This window comes from Orussus abietinus, unplaced genomic scaffold, assembly GCF_000612105.2.
Source record: "Orussus abietinus isolate OABI.00-Male unplaced genomic scaffold, Oabi_2.0 scaffold15, whole genome shotgun sequence".
In the NCBI taxonomy this organism is placed as follows: Eukaryota; Metazoa; Arthropoda; class Insecta; order Hymenoptera; family Orussidae; genus Orussus; species Orussus abietinus.
In genome coordinates, this window is record NW_019396010.1 from 1207143 (window position 1) to 1225398 (window position 18256).

Here is an 18256-nt window from a genome sequence, read left to right on the forward strand (position 1 = left end):
CGCGTCGCGCACGCGTAATGACCCGATCTCGCACCTGCGATGCGGATCGGCCGGCGTGGGAGATCACGCGTGCGGAGATCCCCGCATCCCTTATCAGGGCCCCCCCAAAGCGGCGCCTTGAATGTAAAATGAACCCCAAAAAGAAATCCATAAAGCCTAGGTCGTTCCAAAAGTTCCCTCGCCCTCCGTTAACCTCAAAGTTAGCCGCAAAATATTAAATAAGAATTTCTTATGAAAAGCGGAAAAGCGTAAAATCGAATCCAAGTCGATCGCCGAGGATGAATTCCTCGCGGGATCTATCAAGAAATTGGGCAGAGATCTCTAAAAGGGTGTACTACATTAAATTTGGCTCTTATCAGGAGTAGGAAGAAAACGCGATCAGTCTCGTGGAATGGCGACGGAATTTTTTCATTGAAAAGAGGTTCATACCAAAGCCGTATTTCGACTGTAAAAACGCGCGGATATTTAGGTCGAAGATCGCAAGATGTTCCGCCACGTCCCAGCCACGTGCGGTTGATTCGTTAGACTTGCGGCAGCGCGGAGAGCGATAAAAACCGGAGAGGTTTAGCATGGAAGGTAAATAAAAAACACTGTCACTTTCATGCACGTAGTATCCCGAGGGAGGGGAAAAAGAAGAAGAAAAAAAAATATATAAAAAGAAATGGAGAAAAACCTTCGGGATAAATCTCCGTCACGTATCGCGGCACGTAACTGGCACCGCCTCGTACGAGCTCCGCTTGCGGAAACCGCAGCGGGCTTAGGTGACTCATCGGCGTGCTTTTCCGAGGACGTCGCCGGATCGGAGGTTGAATCGCGAGTTGGCACGAATCGCGGCTGCCGCCCGCTCGATAAGCGCGGCGATTTCGATAGCGGCCAAGGAGAAGCGGAAGGACCGCAGACGTCTGCGGTCCGGCCGACACGCGCGCGACTAAGAGGAAACGGACGGCTGGTTTTTCCTCCCAGACGTCCGGCTCGACCCGGAAAGAAAGATCGATCGTTAATCGTTATCACGGGTGCTGATAACGAGGCACGCGGGTAACCAGCCGCGACGGCGATTCCGGACGGAGAAATCGGAAGTCATACCGGTAAATCGTTCGTTAAGGTGCGACAAAATAAGCCCGTTTCGCGTATGTAGGTTAAAAATATGAAATTCTATCGAGAAGGAATTAAAAATGTGGAATTCTATCGAGAAGGAATTAAAAATATGGAATTTTAACGAGACGAATTAAAAATATGGAATTTTAACGAGAAGGAATTAAAAATGTGGAATTTTAACGAGAAGGAATTAAAAATATGGAATTTTAACGAGAAGGAATTAAAAATGTGGAATTCTATCGAGAAGGAATTAAAAATGTGGAATTTTAACGAGACGAATTAAAAATATGGAATTTTAACGAGAAGGAATTAAAAATATGGAATTCTATCGAGAAGGAATTAAAAATATGGAATTCTATCCTCTTTAAGTAAGGACGTAACACGAGGCCGAAGAAAACCGAAACGGCGCCGATATCGCAATTACGCCGCTCGTAACGAGTGATAAGACCTCCCTGCCGGTAAATGGTCGAAGTAACTTGGTCGAGATTCCGCCGACTCGCGTTTCGGGGCGTGTACCTCGTATCGCGTGCGGAGCCCATTAGTCGAGTACGCGGTGAGAGAGCGCGGAATTTTTCATGCGGCTGAAAAATTCAACGATTCCGCCCCTTGCGACTGCCGGAGCGGTTCTGGGGCCGCGGTTGCGCGGCCGCTCGGCCGAATAACCCAATTTCCGCGATTCACGTGCCGCAACCGCCGCAAGCCCCGGGAGTTCCGCCGCGGCGGACCGCCATCGATCCGCGACGACTCGGCCGCACTTATTTCGCGCGATGCCCCCAGAAAAACCACCGCGAGAGGAAATCCTCGCGAGCCGTCAGTTCCGGATTTCCCGCAAGCGTTATGTCCATATATGCACATATATGATTTATATATATATAAAAAAAAACAGCCACCAAAATCCTGAAATAAAGTCCGTAAAAAATATAAAATCCAGTAAACGAAGCGGGATTAACTCGACGACATGGATTTCTCTCCGCAAGGAAATAATTCTTTCTCGCAACTATACGTGATTAGGGCAATATATATGTATACAGTTTTAGTTGATTAATGTTTTTTTTTTTTTCGGGGGGAATTTATTCGTGCCCTTAAATTCCCGATTAACGCAGTATTTCATAGATCTTTCTAGTGTTAGTGCATCTCATCATCGCCTGAATGGGGCTCTAATCGTCAGCGTTCTAATTATTTTCCGTTATCACATTGACGATACGTTATCGTAAAGCGTTACGTCCCGAGGTCGACGGGGCAGACGGTGGTGCGCCATCGTCGAAAATACGTATTCCCGTCTATGGTCTACGTAAATGCGTAGGGAAGGTGCGAGAGACCAGGTCGGCGAAAAAACGTGCCCCACGTTCCGCACGTGTAATCCCGGCCGGAGGCTCGCCACCCCTAAACGGCTCCGTGGGCCCGACCCCAAAATGGGTCGTGGAGCCCTGAAGGGGATGGAGCCCCCGGTCACGTTTAGGGTGTGCGGGCAAGCGGACGTATCCCGGATACCTGGTGGGTCACGCGTGGAAGCACGTGGGGCCGCGCCTCCCCCTTTGTCGCCCGGTCGACGACAGACCCGTCTGGGAGCCACGTAACACAGGGGGTGCCGCCCTCGCCCTAAATATGGAAAATTTCCCTCGACGAGTCGCCACCCGAAATTACACCGCCTGGAAAATCCTACCAATCCGGGGAAAATAGGAGGCACCCCCAAAAGTAGAATATTGATTTTTAAAAATAAAACCGGCCAAAAAAAATCAATTTTTTTATGTAAAAACAAAGCACTAGAACATTGTTTTGGCAAAGAAATAAAATTCTCGACGATATTCAAGGGTGCACAGTTTGGCCCGTTTAGCGCGCTCGAATTACCTCGAGCGCACAAGTTAAGGGGTTAATTAATGGTGAATTTGAAAAAGGTGGAGGGCTAACCCTGGGTAGGTTTCCCGGGGGCAGGTGTCACGCGAGGAAACCCCTCGCTGCGGAATCGGCCCCCGCGGGGGATCCGTCCATCCGCGGAGACGGGCGTTGCGGGGGTGGAGGCGCGTGGCGGGCCTCCGCCTGATTTGGTGCTTCACTATCCCAAGGGGTAGAATCGCTGACAGGGTGCGCGGGCGCGGGTGCGTGAGTCGTCGGGTCAGGGTCGGCGCGTGGGCGAGAAATCCGAAAGGGAAACCGCGGAGTCGATATCATCCCCCGAGCCGCCCACCACCCACCGCCCACCGCTCCACCTCACGCGGCTCGCCCTGACGACACGAGCCCGAAATCACGTGCGTCGAATCGTCCCCCGCGCGCGTAAATCGAAATCTAATTTCGCGCCCGTCCGGTTAACGCGTCTGCGGACCTTTCCGCCACCTCGAGACCGGCCGCGACCTCGATTTCATCGAGGGAGATTAGATACCGTCCCCCTTATCACCGATACTTTCCCTACAAAGAGCCCGCGACGGATACTATCACTGGTGGGACGAATGGTCGGGTAAAAATAGTCCCACCGTGATTGACAAATAATAAATTGAATAATAATTGAACGTATATTAAATGAGAGGTAATTTGGAGGTCTACTAGGTGGAGTAGCTAGACATTTAATTGTAAGGTATCCGAGGAGGAACCTCGGGGACCCCTACGGGGTTGTCTGGGGGCACCGAGGGGAGAAGGAGGGGTTTTAAGTCCGATCGAATCAGGGTATCCGCTTTAAGGACGACCCAGACAGGATCGTTCGAAAAAAAAAGGCCGACTCGCCACCCCCCACCGATGGGGGAGACCACCCCCGGTGCCGAGGGAGCCTCGCCGCACGTGGAAAGCCCGGGGGTAGTTTTATTTAAACCGAGCCGACAGGGTGCGGTTCGGGAGGGGGGGCCAGGGCCGAACCGGCTGACTGGAGGATTTGTCAGTATTTGCTTAATGATCCGCGGCTTCGAAAGGCGCCTCCACCCCCGCCATCTCGGTTCCGCCGTTACTTCGAGGCTCGGAATCGATCCGAGTCCGCGGAAAGTTCGCTAATTGGCGGAATCGCCGGAATATCGAGAACTCCTCGAGGGTTATCGCCGGTCTTACGACTTTCGCGGGGTGGGGGAATTGCCCCCCGCGAATCTCCCGTTCCGATCGCGCGACCGCCCCGCGTTGCGATTCCGTCTCTACGACGGAAGAGCCGCTCGTAAAGCGACGCGGCGCTATGAATGGCGGCCCTACGTGCAGGTTACGTCGTAAAGTCGGGCCAGGACGCACCCCCAAGGGTTACGACGTAACGTAATAACCGGGAGGCAATTCGCCCCGGGTCCGGCGGTGGTAAAAACGTATCAAGGTACGAGCAAACGGATCTTGTCTACGGATGGCCGTTTAACGTCCGGAAATAAAAGCCGTCCTAGGATTTCGAGAGCCCCCCTCGACGGCCACCCTGCCGGGAAACCGGGAAAATCAATTAAAACGAGAGATGAAAAATAAAATGGCGGGAAAAGGGAGGGACCACGCCTCGGGATAAAACGACGCCCTCCACGAGGGCGCAAAGAGCCTTTCTCGCTCCCTCGTAAAAACCTGGCCCACCCCTCGATCTCGAATGTTGACCGACGGTGTATCACGCTAAGTGCAAAGAGAAGCAATGACCTGATTTGAAATTTATTACGCTTGGGCGTCGTCCAAGTGCGGTGCATTGGCGCGTCTGCCAAGTCCAGCGGCGTCTCCGGGGGAATCGCTCCCCCCCCCCCCGTGACGGGGGGAATCTCTTTTCGCGAACTCTAGCTTGGGATGACTACCCTCGCGGTCGGCGGCGGCGTCGCGACGCCTCTGGGGGCAAGGGGGAGGCCGACGTCTCCGACCTACGCCACTGCGCCGCGCACGTGGTCCATGCCGGGCACGCGGTGACGTCACGCGCCAAGAGCATACCTAACTCACTGTAAACGTGGTTAAGACTCGGGAGGCGGGACAGAGAGGGAACGAGCGATGACTCAGCGGGCGGGAGAGAGAGGGGGATACGCTAGTCGGGAGGTTTCCCGAACTCGCGCGCGAGGAAAATAAAAACCCCCACCCGAGGGATCCTCCCACGTGCCGCGGACCCTAGGAGTCGTCCAAATTTTTATATCGCGTTTCTTCGACGTAATTATGATTCATTTGAGTCAACTAATTACCCTTAAAAGTAAGAAGATATTTCCTCGGTTCAATTAATTTTTTTCTAGGGGTGTTTTCCTTTGTTTTTAATCTTTTTTTTAGTCATTTCAAATGCGTCCATTACGATGGAGACCTTTGAAAGGAGGGAAGCGAGGGTGTACTTTTGACTTTCGCTCGTTTCCCTCGGGACCAAAATGGCGACCCGACCGAGAAAGGGACGCGTCGGCCGGAAGGAACGATCTCGTAACCCGAGACGCCGGGCGTCGCCGGTAGACATAATATTTGCGGCGGGCGCACGTCGGAGTCGGTCACCCCTTCGACCGGCCGCCATCTTGGCTCCGGGAAGGTCGACCCGAAGGTCCGAACCGCGCAAGTACGCGCCCGGGTTTCCGATGATTATTGAGAGTTATTATTACGACCTGTGGCCCGGTCTCGGAGTCTGGGCCCTCCGTTCCTCCTTTTTCTCCCTTTCCCCCCCGATCCCGAGACTCGGCCCGCTCTTGCTCGTGCGCATTTCGCGTAATCCATGCACGCCCTTAGTGAACTCGCAGGACTGGTTTCGCTAGCGAGGGCTTTAAGACGCTCTCGGGATCGAGCAAGTCCCTTGAGTTTTCAACCTTTCGAGAGGAAGTACCTGCCCGAGTCTCTAAAATGCGTTTTAATTTAAGATACGAAAGACGCTAAGAAATTTAATCGACGTCGATGAAATGAAATTCATTTAATAACATCCCATTACCGACATTTATATTTATGTCGAAGTCTTTTACAGTCTGCGTTTAGAATTATACGAAGTTAAGGGTTCCGGGCGGCGTCGGGGAAGAGATTCGCGTAGACGTCGGCGAGGACGAGAGCCGAGCGGAGGCGCGGTTTCCGCCTGGCGGGATGTAGGTTAGATAGACACAGCTGTGCAGCCGAACGCCGATTAGATATCGACCTTCTTTTTTCCCACCGGGAGTTCCCGGAGTCGCGTAATCTCGCCGAAGGTCGCCCTAGTGCATCGCGCCGCCATCTTGGAAGCCGCACCGCGGCGACCTCGTCCGCGTCTCTAGGAATCCAAGAGGCGGAGTCGCGACGGAGGCTCCGCAAGGTCGACGCGGAAGTCGCACCGCTTCCGGAAACCGCAACCCCCGACTTCTCAAAGGCGCGGCATAAATTCACGCGGAAAAATTATCTATATGAAATCCACGACAGGGAAATTTTATTTGTCATAGCTATTTTAATAACAAATAAAATTTCCCGAGTTTCAGGACCTACCTTAGGGTCCCCTTATTCACGTGGTGAAATTTGAAAGAAATCGGTACACCCATTTCGGAGAAAATTGACACGAACGATTCTCCCCCCAAAACTAGTAACTTTTTCCCATCCCCTTAAATCGACTTTAAATCGACTTTAAATCGACTTACCGACGGGGCGGCAGGCCGGAGCTGGTGGTCTTGCAGCAGGAGTCGTCGTTGCTGCGACGGCGGCAGCTCCTCCCGGAGATGATGTCGGTGGTGATGGTGATGGTGATGGTGATGACGGTGGTGATGCAGGATGGAGGAAGCTGGGCTGTGGGGCAGCCGACGATGGTGCAGGTGATGCGATACCGTGGCCAGCACACCCAGCAGCGCCCCGACTACGAGCACGAGCACCACTGACACTATATACCCGCTCACGCTCACTGTAACCAAACAACGCAATCCCAATTCCGTTATCGATAGCGCTCCTCTTTTTCCAATTTTGGGTCAATGCTAAAAGCTAAGACCATAATCAGGTAGTACGTTTCAAACCGGAAGGCGAAAAAATATCCAACACCATTCAATAACTTCATAAATGTATCTTCTAAAATTATAAAATTATTACTTTTCCATTTTTTATATACATAATTTCACCACATACGAAAGTCTTGAAATCCTGATACATATATCACAAAATTATTAATATCTTTCATAATCTTATTACACACGTGTGTGGTAAATTTATGACACGTGTTATCTGAAATTATGTTAGAAAATTCGTATACCATAATGAAACTTCTATGAAGAATGTTATTAAATTTGGAGAATTTTCTTTTTAACGGTGCAAGGGAGAAATATGTAGGAAGATGAGTTTTTCTCGGCGGCTCCGAAGTGACCATGCGTGCACTTTCTACGGGAAGGGTTCTGCTCTCGCAACCCTTTCCTCGGTCCTTTTTCCGGGCCGAAGTACCAGCTCGTACTTCGCCAGAGAAAGAGACATAAAATCGGCGGGAAAAAAGGAAGGCCCATCGAGGAGAACCCGGGAGCAGTTCCCGTCCACGGAGAGGAGGTAATGCCGGGGCGCGTATGTGCGTACGTGCGTGCCTGCGCGTATGAATATATACATACATACACACATCATACACGCATGCACACGCGCGATCACCTATATACAGGCGATCGCGTACCTCTCGCACCGGCACGCGCGAGTACGCGTTAACGTGCACGCAAACGCGCGTCCCCGTGTACGCACGCGGACGATGAGACAGGATGAGACACGGCCATAAAACCTTATCAACGTTCATCATCGCCGCTTCAACGGTTCGAGCAGCTCGTCACCCGACGCTCGTTAAACGCTCCGTGAGCACGAAACGACGAAAGCCGCGACAACGACGCCGAGATAGCGGCGAACGAAAAAGGCCGACCGGACCGATTTCCCAGGAATCCCGGGTGAACGGAGAGGACTGCAGGAGTCCTTGTCAGGAAAAACGAGGAAAGGGATAAGGGAGGAAATGTCGATACCGAACTAGACCCGTGAAAACGCTCCGTGGAGCTGCGACATTGCGGTTTCTGGGACTCCGTCTTCGGTACAGAAAATTCAAGATGGCGGACGGAGCAAGAGCGGGCAAGGTTCTCTCGGTGTAGGAGCCGTGCATAGGGTCTCTACGCGGGATTTCAAGTTTTACGGGAATTTATAGGATCGCCTCTTGGAAAGTCGGGATTACTTCTCGCTGTCTTTCCCGGCGTCGTTTGGGGAAAAAAACGGGAGAGTAGAGGAGTCGGGTTCGGTGATGGGGTGCGAGAAAAGAGGAAGGGAAACCGCGAGTTCTCCCGGAATCGCCATTTTAGCGGACCCCTCGAGCGCGAGGAGAGAGGAAGCGTCGATTCCGGGATAAAAGGAATTCCGTCGAAACGCCCACTTGGTCGCGCCACGACGACGTCGAGACGCCGGGTGGAAAGCAATCCCGTGTCGGCCGACACGAGTTAATAGACGAGGCACGCCCCGATATCCCGACGTCGTTCCGCGCGACGTCTCCGTCGGGGTCGTCCCGTCCCGTCTGGCAAGGCGAGGACCTTGGGTCGCGGTCAGCCGCGGACAAAGAGACCAAAGTGCAGGCCGGCAAATGTTTAGAGCGCCAATATTTGAGGGGTATTTAGGATGTCCGTCGCCCGGCGTCGGGACGCCGGCGGGGCGGGTGGGTGGACGCGCCGGCGTCCACGATTCCGAGTTCCACCCGGTTCCGTCCGGCTCCTCGGCGTTCCTCGGCCGACAGGACTTCAAAGAGACCCTCGGAACCCGGAGTACCGGCGTCGCGACGCCGGGGGGGAGACGAGGGAGACCCCGAAGGCGGTCTTCCTCGGGAGCGCGATCGCATATGCCGGGCACGATCCCGAGTCGAAGGGATGGCCGACTCCCTCTCTCTCTTCCTCCCTAGGTATATAGGAGCGTCGCGGCGCGTTTATCCCGAGGCGGCCTAGGGAAGGCTCCGAGCGCAGCGCGAGCTCCCGGAGAACACCATCCAGGAGTTAAACCACCGACATAACCTCTCGACTCGATTCACAAAAAAAGTGCGCCAATAATAATAAATCTCGTCTCGAGGGCTAAACCGTGTTACGTACAAAATGTACTTTCAAATTGAAATTGTTAATTCACCTGTCAGAATTGCGATTCACGATTTGATCAAGCTTTTCACAATTTTATGCGGAAGTGGACATTGTGTTACGTACGTTCAAAATGTACTTTCAGGACGATTAATCAAATAAGAGTCAATCCGATCCAAAAGCTACTCCGCAGATATGGCAGAATTTCTTTCGACTATAGTCGGCGCTCTTAACGAAATTATTAATTCACCTGCCAAAATTGCGATTCATTATTTAAACAATCTTTTTACAATTTACAATTAAATGGAGCCCACCCTGACGAGAGCATATCGGCCACATCGATTGCGTTTCGATATATCCGCGCAAGGGCGTTAGCACCTCTCGGTACCCTCCGTTGCCCTGCATTACCCCTTTGGTACCGTCCACTCGGTACCCTTGGCTGCCTTCCCGGGGCCGGTGGACGCGCTCGGGTCACGGCGGCAACCGGGAACCGGCCGGCCGGCCCGTCGGACGTCCCCGAGTGGATGCACCGGGGGGCCTGCACGTGCAAGCGCACACGCGTGCCCGCGCATATCTGCACACGCGTGCGCGCGCATATCTGCCCGCGCCCACACGCGCGGACGCATCACGTACGTACCGCCGCGGCGGCGGCGGCGGCGGCGGCGCAGCGCATGCAGTGCACCAGACAAAAAACGATGAGCCACGGTGGGAGCCAGACGGGGGGCAAAAACACGCGACGGGCCCCAAACCCCAGGCCCCCCTTCTGCAACCGACTCTTACATGCGCTCGGCTTGCTCGCACTTAAGCCCGATGCACGGTGCACGCGAGGAAAAAAGCCTCCCCGCTTGACGATTCCTCCAAGAAATTGGCCAACCTGGGCGGAGACGTTTTTAAAGACGATTACGAAAAAAAAAGAAAATAGGAAAGACTGTTAAAAAAAATCCCTACACTTAGTACACACGGTTGTAATGCAATTATAAATATGACGTATTAATAGTGAATTGGTATACAGTACTTGCAAGCTTCTAAATGAATTCACAATTTCATATCACACATTATTTTTAATTCTCTGAGGTGGGCTTTTAATTTTACGATGGTATTTTATAACTCTGTAAATGTATCTTCTAAAGTGATTATGAAATTAATATTTTTTTTTTTTTATGATTTCGCTATGTATGTGTGTAATAAATTTATAACGCATTATTTTACTCGATAGTATGTTATAGAATTCACGGAATTGTTTTAACAGTGTACCTCCCCGAGAGAGGGAGAGGGTGGGGGATAAAAAGAGATCGCGCTAGAAAAACGGAGCGCGGCGGGAAAACTGGCCGCGAGCCGGCGCAGGTCCGCCGGAGATCCCTGCGGAAATCGCGTGTGCGACCGAACGTGGACGTTATTTTTCTTCAATCCGGAATCGAGACGAGCTCGATTGGTCGCGTCTGAAAATATTTGCTATTCGCGCGCCGGGAGGAGGCAAATATTTTCCGAGGCGATCAGCCGAACGTACACCGCCGAGGGAGGGGAAAAAGGGGGAGGGAATTCGGGACGTCCACCCGAAGGAGGGAAATGTTTTTCCTCGATTTCCTCGGCGCAGGGCGGAAATAAAGAATACAACGATAAGAGGACACCCAAGTTGAAGTTTCGCGACCCTGCGTGGGAAAATGACTACCCACTTTTAATGAATTCATAACACATTCTATAAATCGAAATGCGACTCGAGTGGACGCGCCGAAAATAATACCAGGTCCGTCCGCCATCTTGGCGAACGGAGTGGAAGACCTGCCGAGTGGATAACCGGCGATCGGGAAACTTTCGTTAGCCCGTGTTTCCATGGCGATCCAATTACAGGTAGGCATAAAGAATTTAATCAATGTACCGAAGGCGTCCCGCCACCCCCGGGATGACTTTTCCCCTTCGGCGTCGGAGTAGGATTTCATTTCGCGGGGTCGGGCGAATCATCGTGCTCTTATTTATTGCGGGTAGAATAAAAGAAGGTGGGGAAAAATAAAAGAGGAAGGAAATGAACAAACAAAAATAAAATAAAAAGAGCAGCCGATTCGAGTCACCTTGACCGGACGAATCGAAGTCGGCAATCGACTCCGGTGTCGTTCCTACGAGAGACTGGCTCCAGACGAAACCTTATCAGCTGTAGCCGAGAAAAGTTTCGCCACCCCGCTATCAATTAATTCGTTAACGTCCGAGCGCTTAACGCCGATTAAACGAGCTTCACGACCGAGAAAAAAATGACGAGACCAAAATAATTCCCATACATATTCGCAAAGGGTTCAAAAGTTTACCCTTTTTTTTTTTTTCTTTCCTTTTTTCCAACGAAACGAACCACGTGTCAATGAATAATGTATCCTTCGGCACGGTTGAGGTTACTTCTTGCCACCTTCCCGGTCTTATTTATTCATGCAATTATCTCCGAAGAAAATCCGCTGCGGAGGAAAGAATATCTTCCGTACACTTAATGAACCGCGATTGTTACAAAGCGAGAGGCTTGGCTCTTCGATAAGAAAATGGGTTACTTGTATGGGAGGGAAGAGAAACGTTATGGAATGATATCTTTACCTCATTGTAGATAAAAAAAAAAATAAAAACCCCACTTTTGTGACGGCGAAGAGGGTTAAACGAGAAGTTCACGGGCAATTACGCCCAGTGAGCTATCCAAAGTAACAGTTTACGTAATTGCGAGCTATCGAATCGAACGGAGCGATTTTCTCCGCGTGATAAGGAGACAGGATTGATTTTCGACGAGGCCCGATTTTTTATCCCGATCGATTTTCATCGGTCGCTTAATTTTCGACGACGCTCGACTTTCGATTAAGATCGATCTTCAAGGAAAGACTTACCTCCGCATCTTTAGTCCGCGGACATTACCGATTGGACGCGATGCCACCCCGGGGACCGGCTCGGATGCACTTTGACTGAGGTGCGGGAAAACAGCCTCGAGCTCGAGTGAATCATCATCCGGGAGATAAAGAAAGAAAGGAGGAAAGAGTGTCCTTTCTCGGTCACTCGGCGGCCTTTGCTCGTCCGATCGAGCGAGCCTTTGTTCTCCGCATAAACCGATACGGAGAGAGTTGCGGTGCACGCGGCCGACTCGCTCGGAAACCGCGATAGATCTCGAGACATCTCGAGACATCTCGAGAGGACGGTCCTCGGAGAAGTCTCCGTGATTTGCGAAATAGCACCGAGTGGATTACGGCGTTAAACGATCCGCCCGGCCAGTGGAAAAATCCCGGAACGTCCGACAACTCCCCGGCCGGACATGACATTTCGCAATTGCCGACACTTTCGGAAGTAATCGACAATTCGGGAAAATTCTTTCCTCCGAGCGAGAGGAGAAACGTTTCACGACTTCCAGGACGTCGGATCGTTCTTAACGACCATTCGAAGGCCACGCGAGATAGGATAGTCAAGACAGACCCTAATTAGGTAATTAGTTTTCCGAGTACAGCGACGAGGACATTTACGTTGGCATCCGAGATACTTTTACCTAGGCTCTGTCCGTCAGTGTCTACCCTGTTTAACCGTAAGACTTACAACATAATATCGCCTTTTTTATACGTGCAAGGGCCACCTAAGTCGGCCCAATAAATCAAGAATCGAATATACGTTCCCTAGATGAACAATTAAATTGTAATCAACCGAGATACAATCCTCTTGGATGGGAAATTAAATCCAAACCAGGTCTTAGCATCGCGTTAACCATGAAAAACGACCTTGACCAGTTTCCACCAGCAAGTATAACCATAAAACTTACAACATAATATCGCCTTAAATCAAGAATCAAACATACGTTCCCTAGATGAACAATTAAATTGTAATCAACCGAGATACAATCCTCTTGGATGGGAAATTAAATCCAAACCAGGTCTTAGAATCGCGTTAACCATGAAAAATGACCTCCACCGTGGTTGATAACTCCTACCATGATAAGTCCTAGCTAGAGCCTGGCTATCGAGATATCGCTCGGTTTTCTCCCCCGGAAGACGTCGATCGAATCGCATCCGCGTTTGAGATCGCGCCGTAAGAAGAACGTCCATGAGCGCCCGAGGAGGAAGAACCGTGGAACGACCCCGGTCGGCGTCGCGACGCCGACGCCTAGCCGGCGCGCCTCTCCTACGACATATCCGTCTCGTCTAGCCGGCTAGCTCGACGCAACACCGCTGCGCTCTTTGTCCCGTGGCCTAGATGGGAACGGCGGCGTGAAGCGTGGAACTGCGGAAGGGGGAACGAGGAACGTGGACAGGGTTGTGAAAAGCCCGGCTCTCCAAGGAGAGGAAAAAGCGAGAGACAGAAAAAGAGAAAAAAAAAAAAGGAAGAAGAAGCGCCGCTCCGCTTTTCGGCCATTGCAGGAGGCACTCGCTCATCACTCGCCGCTTCGTGGGGATTTTCCCTCAAAGAGGGAAAAAAAGCGGAATGAATGGTTCGGGATAATTAGTTGTATACACGAAATGCCCCCCCGTGGCTTTTCCAGCCCGTAAATTGATAGTTCCTCCACCGGTAATACTGGAAATCTAATTTTATCAGATAATTCGGTGCTCCCAGTTTTATCAGTACTTTGACTTTTCGTTATGTTCTTATGTTCTTATGACTTATCGTTATGTACCTATATAATCACACTTTCATATCGCCTTAAGTGAGAGAGGAATTGGGAGAAAATCGAGCCAAGTCAGCTGATCCCGTCCGAGTCGGTCGTTACGCGGGATCCGGGAAAGAAGCCCTTCCGTCGCGGTGGAGGCGCCATTGTGGGTGCGAGTCGGTCGATGCAGCGTTAACGGGAAACTCGCGAAGCATAACGCGCCCGTTAGCCCGTTAACGATCGAGCACCGCGTCCGTCGGGGCGTCGAAACCGTCGGGACGCCGCGGAGTCGTCGACCCCCGGTGGACCCTCGCTAGGAGTCCCATCCCGCAGATAAGAAATCCTAACGTAATTAACGAGATAACCAGATAACGTCGTAACGTCGAAACTCGAAAAATTTCCTTTTTTACAAACTATTTTTAAAATACCTATGAACAAATTCGAAAATAATTGAAATTTCATGAGTGTCAGGACCTTCCTCATATCCTCCCCATTCACGTTGTAAAGTGTCAAACTATACGGTAAATCGAGTTGGGAGAAAAAGCATTACAAACAAGACCTCTTCGATGCCAGTTTCATGGGCCCCAGCCCATAAGGAACTCGATATATATTTATAAACTATTTTTAAAATACCTATAAACAAATCCGAAAAGAATTGAAATTTCATGAGTGTCAGGACCTTCCTTATATCCTCCCTATTCACGTTTTAAAATTTCAAACTATTCGGTAAATCGAGTTGGGAGAAAAAGCATTACAAACAAGACCTCTTCGATGCCAGTTTCGCGTCACCTTAAGTCGGTCGAGTGGCCCCATCCCATGGCCATAAGGAACTCGACACCCGCTCGTCCGCGGTCTTAACGTGCCGGTCTTGCCGCCGACTCGGTACGCGGATACCCTCGAGGCACTCGAGCATAAATCTCCGGACGGCGCAACGGCGCCGTTACGTAACGAATACGCGCGCCCCGGCGCATCCGCGGAAGAATTCGGGCGTCGTAAAAAATTGAGGAGCGCGCCACGGGCGTCGGAGGCGCCGGAGGGGAGCGGGGGCGTGGGCGTCGTCCCGGCCAGCCCGGGGGGCGGGGGGCGCGCGCAATGCAGACGGGGAGTACCCCCAAACCGAGGACTAGACACTCGACAGACTCCGGTTTGCACAATAGTAGGAAGAGCTAAAAATAGCCGCGACTCCGAGCCGCTCTGGCCTTGGCCGGTGCCGGGCCGCAACCTGGCGCTGCCCCCCCGACCCCCAGGCGCGCGCCCGGGCCACGTGCGCGGCCGACCGGGGTGACGAGCAAGTACCGGGCAGGGATGTTTTCATTTTCTTTTTTTTTTTTCTTCAATACCATCATATACAGCATCTCCGTGCAGGCCGACCAGGGAGACGAGCGAGCACGAGTAGTGGATAAAAAGGGGTGTTTTCAATTTTTTTTTCACATTTTTTTTTCAATTTTTTTTTAATATCATCGTTTACAGCATCTTCGCGTCGGCCGACCGTGAAAGTGAGTATGCACGAGTCGTTGATAAAAAGAGATGTTTTCAATTTTTTTTCTTTTTTTTTTCTTTTTTAATATCATCGTTTACAGCATTTTCGCGTCGACCGACCGGGAAAGCGAGTACGCACGACCAAATATTTTTTTTTCCTTTTTTCAAAGGAATTTGGAAATTTTTCAGGATACCTCCCACGTCCGCGTCCTCGTTGACGACGTCGTCGGATATCTCCCGGACGCGCGTTCCCGGTCGGCTTAACCTTTCGAGCACGAAGCCTAAGATAAGCGATCGGTACTTACGCGAACCGCGATCGGACCGAACGTTCATCCGGCTTTTTTTCTTTTTTTTTTCTCTTTTCCCCGGCGGACGCGCATATTAGTCCATAGTCCATAGATAACGCAGGCCGTGCAAGAACACTCGAGGTCCGCGGCGATAACGCCGGGGAGACGCCCGCGTTAGCATCCACGAGGCTCAAAGAATCGAGCTGCCATCCATTCCATTGTTCGAGAGGTACTCGAAAGTAAAGCTCTTTGAAATAACCTCCCCCGACTGGGCGGCAAATTGCAATCGGACGATTTCCTAATTGAACCGTAAAGTCATTATCGAGGGAAAAGGTTGAGGTAGGTTAAGAGAGATAAAATGGGGTATACATAGGAAATACTTTTCCCGCGGCCATTCCACTCTCCAGGTCGCGTTCCTTTTTATCCCCGATTGCATCTACACCCCCTCCCGGGTGCCGGTGAAAGGACGCCCCGCCACCGAGTCCTTGGTCCAGGACGCTCCCGTTTCTCTCGTGATAGAAAATCTGCGATTCCGCTCGAAAGACGACCCCGTGGCCCTTTCGATCGGTGACGAGCGAGAGATCCGTAGGACCCTTCGAGGTGCCCCTCGGGGATGCAAATATTGTCGCATTTGCCTACCCGGGGGTAGAGGGAGGTGGATGCGCGCGCACCGGGAACAAGCCCCGTGACCTACTCGCGATGCGCACCCCGAGGTGCGCGATGGGAGTGTTCCGAGAGCACGGGGATTAACGGGGAACGTAGGAAGGATATCCTGGAACGGTGGAGGGTCTCGATGAGGATCACGTGGCCGAGGAGGTGCCGAACGTAGAGATCGGTAAATCCTCATCTAAGTCGGACGGACCCCCCGGGGGCGACTTCTAACCGCGTATTTCGGCTTCCTCCGATGGTGGAATCCCGAGTGACTCCATCGGAGACCTCGAGGTCGGAGGCTCCGAGGGCGCCCGGGTAGCGCCGTAGACTCGGAGGAGTGCGTTCACCTCGCAAGGCCAATTGCATCGCATTACGGCGGTGCGTGTCCCACCCCACGGCACCTCGACTCCACTTCGTAAATAACGACGCTCTCCTGAATGGCGACCGCGTCGCGTCGCGACGCCCCGCGTGGGTGTGGGGACGGTCGCGAGCGCCCCGAAGCGTCGGTCGCGCTTCCGCGTCGCGGTGGTTACGCGCGCGTTCCGTGGAAACGTCCGATGTACCCATACATACCCGCACACGCGTGTAGGTGCGCGTTGCATGCGTCTAGGTGCGCGTTGCACGCGTCTAAGTGCGCGTTGCACGCGCTAGGTGCGCGTTGCACGCGTCTAAGTGCGCGTTGCACGCGCTAGGTGCGCGTTGCACGCGTCTAAGTGCGCGTTAAACGCGTCTAGGTGCGCGTTGCACGCGTGTAGGTGCGCGTTAAACGTGCACGGGAGAATTCACACACACTACTCGGGGCCGATATTATTCCCCACGCTAAGGGACGGGCCTCGGTCCCGCCAATCGTAAATTATTCCAATGCACCTCGCATGCGAGAACGTAAGTATTATTTACGAGCCGGGGCTTTCTAGGTGCAGCTTGGGCTAGGCCAGGACGGGCTAGGATACGATTACATCACGACATAAACAGCCGGTATTAGTGGCTCAAGGTCTGCGGCACCGAGAGCGCACGCGGCCGCGTGCCACACGGTCGGCTCGCCGGAGAGCTTTTCTCCTCTCTTTCTCGCTCCGTCCCTATTTCCGTTTCCCTTTCTCCCCCGCCTCCTCTCGTCGCCCCCTCTCTCGACGCGCGGCGAGTAATTTCCCACTTTAGCGGATCGAACATCTTTAATAAGGTAAAGCGGTATAATTAATTCGACCAGGGTGTACCGCGGCGGATTTCCCCCCGATGCCGGTGCCCGGAAGAGATCCCCTATTCTAGAGAGATCCATTATTCTATTTTTTACCTCAAGGTGATATGAAAGTATGATATATATATATATACATTACAAAAAGTGAAAATATTTATAAAGCTTCAACACGTGATTACAGAGGATCTAAGGAAAATCCCGCTTCCCGGTAAGCTTCATTTTTCGAAGAAAAAAAAATAGATCCTTTCTTGATTTTAACGTCGCGTCAGATCCTCGATATATGACGTTAAGTGGTGATGGCGAATGTTAATCAAACGAAAAAAATAAATAAAAGCATGAGATTTGGTTAAACAGCAGTACCGAAACCGGCAACGGTCCGTTAAATCGGCGCTTCCGAGGTCGATTGGAGGAAGTAGGAATTAATTATTGAAAATTAATGAGGAAAGGGTTGAAATCGCCCACGGGGATCGAAAAACCGCCCACCGTCGAGCCGGGCCCGGAGAGCACGGCATGACGTTACGGGCGTCATAAGTATTCCCACGCGAGGGAATTCCCATATTTTAGATGCACTAACGACTATTATGCCTGCCCCGGGCATAGTTTACCGCGGCCCGCGGATACTAAGACTCGAGGAGGCGAAATAGAGAGCCGGCAGCGGAACCGGGGAGAGCACGCAACGGCGATGCCGCAGGGAAGGCGATTCCCCCATCGGGGACCCTAGGGGCTGAAATACCGCCTCGGAAGGCCACACTCGCTTATTAACCCCCAGGTTTCCTCCCATTTCGTTAATTGGCCCCCGTAATTTCCCAACTAAGGAATTCGAATGGATCGCCACCGGTCGTCGACGTCCCGCTAACGATTAATCCGCCGTTTGATTACGTCACGATCGAGTATCTACTAGACGGCGGGACGGGTTGTCTAATCGGGTGATAAGAGGGCCGCTTTTCCCTTTAACCTTTAATCTAAAGTCAGAGTCGTATCGGTGAGTGCGCCGATCTCTCCCGGAAAGATCGAGGAGTGCGAAGAGCATCCGGAGGTGGAGTAAAGAGGACCGGCACGAATCCGACCA

At 52.0% G+C, this 18256-nt stretch overlaps 1 protein-coding gene across 1 annotated transcript in view; it reads right to left on the reverse strand.

Annotated features, from left to right (window-relative positions):
- Window positions 1-18256, reverse strand: part of LOC105696507 — a 48737-nt gene that overhangs the window by 23460 nt on the left and 7021 nt on the right. The window contains exon 2 of the mRNA XM_012419032.1: window positions 6576-6832. Coding sequence (XP_012274455.1) covers window positions 6576-6832 — 257 coding nt within the window. The remainder of the gene's footprint in view (window positions 1-6575; window positions 6833-18256) is intronic.